Source organism: Physcomitrium patens, chromosome 12 (genome assembly GCF_059467195.1).
Source record: "Physcomitrium patens ecotype Gransden chromosome 12, ASM5946719v1, whole genome shotgun sequence".
Classification (NCBI taxonomy): domain Eukaryota; kingdom Viridiplantae; phylum Streptophyta; class Bryopsida; order Funariales; family Funariaceae; genus Physcomitrium; species Physcomitrium patens.
Genome location: NC_143421.1, coordinates 7202296 through 7207002, shown reverse-complemented (window position 1 = coordinate 7207002; position 4707 = coordinate 7202296). Strand labels below are relative to the sequence as shown.

The following is a 4707-nucleotide window of genomic DNA, read 5'->3' as shown; positions in this document are numbered from 1 at the left end:
TCAATCCGGAGAATATTGTTGAGCTCATCCCTTCGAAGTAACAAAGATTTCAAACCCATCCTCGAACTAAGTTAAGCCACCAGCACTGGGCACCGGTGGCCGGTCAGCCAGCAACAACGGCCCTTCTCCCCCCCCCGCTCCAGTTTACAAAGGCGTTTTCCATTTTAACATGCATGCTTTCCTGCTTTCCGCGGTGAGAATATTGCATGGCACATGTAATTACAACAACCATTTTCAAATTTCGATTTGTCGTTATGTGGGAAATAACAGAAAACGATGGTGTGGGGAATAGAATAAGCTGCAGCAATAGCCGAGTTCCGTTCCGATCCCTACGAGGAAGACGAAAGGGAATGGAATAAGCTGCAGCTCCCCTGGGCGGTGCAGCGAAACGATAATATTTTCTAATGCCAAGCATGTTAACGTTACAATTATAGCTCAGCTCCAACATCTCTCCCTTCAAAGAAAGCAGCACAGAATTTTCAGAATATCGTTGTTTGCATTTAGACCCATTACATAAATGAAGCTGGGGCACTGATGGACATGAACCTCGTGGACTGTACATGAAGCTACTCCGTCAGCACACACAGAAAAAAACAAAGAGTAATAGAGTGAAAGCGTGAGAAAAAATCTACCTCGTTTCCCAGCAAAGGGATTCACCAACTTAGCGAAAACAAATGTTATTAATATGGGCAACTCATGGGACAAAACCAATAACACAAAGTCATCCCAATCAGCAGGTAACTTACCGCAAATAGCCTAGTGCCCCATTCACTTCTCCTGCATTGTAGTGTCTGTCTGTCGGACCGGACCGCGGCAGCTGGTTAATAAGAGCAAGCCAGGCAACAGCGTCCATTCGCAACCATGCACTCTCACCCCTCTCGAGTCTGGTCTTTTGAATCACCTCATCATTATTTTCGCTGGAGAAGAGGCGCCTGCATGTGATGGGCACTGCTTGTTGACTTGCCTGCAACGTTACGTAGCTGGTCAACTACAGTTAGGTGATGAAAGTTGGCAACCCAACATCCGACTTGCTTTGACGTGGAATCGTAAGCTGGACGCTCGCCTCGTGTGATATATAAAGCTGGAGCTGAGGCCATTGTTGAAAGTTTTGGGGTGCAGAGTGCTGTCTGAAGGTGCGAGACGCAAGTGTGTACGCCACTCTAGAGCTGGAGTAGGGTGGGGGAGAGTGCACGAGTGACCGGGGTGCGTGATATGAGCGAGTATAGCACCGTTGGTCCTCGAAACACAATGTCGTCGGATAGAGCTGGTTTCTGATTCGGAAGAGGTCAGAGCTCGCATTCGGAGTGGGACGAAGAGAAAACTAAACTAGACTGGAACCTTCGGCCCGTGTTTCTCGTCCATGCCCAGGAAGTGCTTGTGCGACGAGAGCTAATCTATTGGTCTTCATCGAAGTTTGTGGGGGAACTTGGAAGCAGCAGTGTCTGCACTATTAGCGAAGCTGGCACACTCTTACGAGTTGTGTGCTCATATTCATGTGCGGGGACTAGTGGCATGTTCGTTTGTGTTGATTCTCATTGACAAGGTCGAGACTACAGTAACGCAATGTGCTTGCACTTCGCGGAAGAGGAGACGAAAAGGATGCAATCTTACGAGTTTCATCGCACTGCTTCAGTGCAGCAGAGCCCTCATCAGCACCACATGGCCAGCTCGTACAGTCCTACCCTTGCAAGCTACTCTCTGGCCGGGGTAACAACTTCGTCAACATCTGCCGACACCGCATATATCACAGACGGCGAAGGGACTTCTAATTCCGGTTCTGATGTTACGCCTGTAGCTTGCAAGGTGAGCACAATCCCGTTCCAGGCGCTAGGCGTCATGCCGTCGGAGGAGGGACATATGTGGTGGATGCGTTCGGAGTACAACCAGGAGGTTAAGCAATCCAGTGATGAGGACATGGAGCAAGGCAGCATGGACGAGATGAAAGAGTCTACCAGCGAGGACGTGGAACACAAGTCGGTTGGACGAGACACCATGGACGGTGCTGTGCAATCCAAGCTGTGTCCCCGGGGTCATTGGCGCCCTGCGGAAGACGAGAAGTTAAGGGAGCTTGTGTCTCAATACGGGCCGCAAAACTGGAACCTCATTGCGGAGAAACTCCATGGCCGATCAGGTGGATACCCTCTTCGTCTCTCTGTGCTAGCCACAACTGCCGCGACATTCGCTTTATTTCTCGATGATGTCTATGGCTGTGATGATGCATTCGTTAGTGCAGTTGCTGACACTAGAGCTGTTTGTGTTTTTCTTTCTTATCAGGAAAGAGCTGCAGGCTGCGGTGGTTCAATCAGCTAGATCCACGGATCAATCGTCGACCTTTTACTGAAGATGAAGAGGAGCGTCTTCTTGCTGCTCACCGGTTCCACGGCAACAAATGGGCCATGATCGCTCGCCTGTTTCCTGGGCGCACAGACAACGCCGTCAAGAACCATTGGCATGTGGTTATGGCTCGCAAGTTCCGGGAGCGGTCTCGTTCCTCCGGCCGTCGCAAAGCTCAAGCACCTCGCCGAGGCAGACGACCCAGCTCATCGTCAGTCCCACTAGGCCACCACGCCAGGTCGTTGAAGGCGTGGATAGAGAAGCAAGCACCAACGATTCCCAGTGGGGAAGTCTCCGACACTTCTCTACCCACAGATCATAGCCAGCTCTTTAACCCTTCCCCTGGCAACCGCAGCGTCAACAATTCCAATGTGTCCATGTCGCCTCCCTCATTTCATCCGGGCTTCCTATTCCCACAGCATGAGACGTTCCGTAACCTGGGTGCTGCACGTTTCAGCGAGCACAGCATGGAAGGCGCTGTACCGTCGAGCTCAGCAACAACAACTCCTCTGGCACCGTCCCTATCTTCAAGACGTTTGTCCCAGCCTGCTGCACACCTCGGCCTGCAAATGCTGCATGAGCAGAAGCCACCACTGCAGGACGACACTTCGCCGCCGAGCACGGATTCTTTGGTGGGAGTCATGATGCGACACGGAGGGCTTTGCGCGGCACCCGCAGCATCCCAATGGGTTCCGTCCCTTGTCAATCCATTTGCCACTGTCCGTGACAACCAAAGAGACGAGGCTGCCCGGAACTTCCTGGCTTCGAGCTGCAGGGCTGAGATTCAAAGGCAGTTTGAGGGTCAGCATGGACATGGCGACCCGAGGTTTGGAGGCCACTCAGAAGTAAGTTATTCGATTCGGCAGAGTGCCGAGCAGCCGGAGCTGCAGAGAGACTTGGGCTCTTTGCTCGCGTGGGGAAGGACAACCCAGGGCCAAGAGCTTGCACTCTCGCACCCTGAGCCTGCTCCCTCTGTCCCCTTCATTGATTTTCTCGGAGTCGGTGTGGTTTAAGGAAATCCTCTGAAATCAGCGCGAAACCTATTTGTGAGCCGAAGGAACGAGAGCAGGAGTGCTTCTTCAGTTCTGTGGGATTGCGTCGAACCCTATTTCTGCCTGTACTTTTAAATTTAGGCGGAGAGGTTCATTCCAGAAAGCTTACAGCTACTACTGAAACGAGGTTGAGAGGAGATTGGTGCTCCTGATTGCAAGGTGTGCTACATGACAGCCATGCAATGCCTCGCCATGGTTGGTTCAGGCTGTGGGTGGCGATAGCTCCACCCCTTTGCTGCGACGATTCTCCTCATCCATGGAAAACGGTGCGCGTCGTTTCTGAGCGTGCAACTTTGGGTATCAGTTCAAGGTTCTTCGGTGGAGTAGCGCCGCAGCACAGCTCAACTCACGGCTTTTCGGCTTCCTGTTTTTCTTTAACCCGGAGTACCTTTTTTTACATTATTATTATAATTATTTTCATTTTTCCAGTTTTCTTCAATTTTCCGGCAGCTTTCGACTTCTGAAGATTCTTCCAGCCTCCGATTTTGATCTTGGGGAGATACATTACCCGTGTCTATAGCGACTATCTCTGCGAACTCCGGCATTTTATCAGCCAATTCAAGACCCAGATACATTTGTAAAAAGATGATGATCATGATCATGACTGCCTACATCAGTACAGATTCCGGCAATCGATGGCAACACGTCCAGTAGCGTTTGTAAACATATTTTGTACTACTCTGTAAATTGCTAGACTGTAGAGATGAAAGCAGCCCTGCATAGGCTCAACAATTACTGCTCGGCATATCCCCAGAATTATAGAGCATGTAGACAGACAGACAGGCAGACTGATTATGGCTTTGTAGCCTAGTTTAGCGAGGAGCACATGCACCAGTGCCCTGAAGCGGGACCAGATGTTGGAGAAGAAGCGAAGCTTCGCTGGGGAGCTCATTCTGAGCGTGCACTTCCAAGAGTCACCGATTTTATGGAACTCATGGGCTGAGAAAATGGTTCAGCCTTGTCCTTTGAGAGAGTAATACAATAAAATACAACACATGTGTTTCTTGTACACGCCTAGATGGCTGGTGGTTCAGCTCTCCTTTTCTACTACGTCTTCTTTTCCTCTGCTTCCCAAATAGAATCATTACCTCTGTCTCTAAACTACGTAACGCTCGTCACTGTTCAGCCGTCGGCCGTGGCATGAAAGTTTGTCCCGAAGCTGGAGAAAATCCTCTCTGCCGTGTAGCCTTGCGAGACAATCTTGTACTGGGACTCGTACTCCATTGGGTCTACACGGCAAGAGGGTTCGAGAGTTAATTACCCATGTCGCATAAAATCCAGTCGGGGAAAAAGACAAGGCAAGCGAAGCAGGGAAAGCACG

General features: G+C 50.6%; 1 protein-coding gene across 1 annotated transcript; it reads left to right on the top strand.

The window, feature by feature from the left end:
• Nucleotides 1–1117: 1117 nt before the first annotated feature.
• LOC112289433 (uncharacterized) lies at nt 1118–4395 on the top strand. Its single transcript, XM_024534627.3, has 2 exons — nt 1118–2131; nt 2275–4395. Exons 1-2 carry the CDS (start codon nt 1564–1566, stop codon nt 3345–3347), a joined length of 1641 nt encoding a protein of 546 aa, XP_024390395.1. The 5' UTR covers nt 1118–1563; the 3' UTR covers nt 3348–4395.
• Nucleotides 4396–4707: the final 312 nt, after the last annotated feature.

Excerpts from the sequence above, each read along its gene's own strand:
- LOC112289433 (XM_024534627.3), top strand. The coding sequence starts at position 1,564 with ATGTGCTTGCACTTCGCGGAAGAGGAGACGAAAAGGATGCAATCTTAC. Across the intron at positions 2,132-2,274 it reads GAAACTCCATGGCCGATCAG|GAAAGAGCTGCAGGCTGCGG; the intron begins GTGGATACCCTC and ends CTTTCTTATCAG.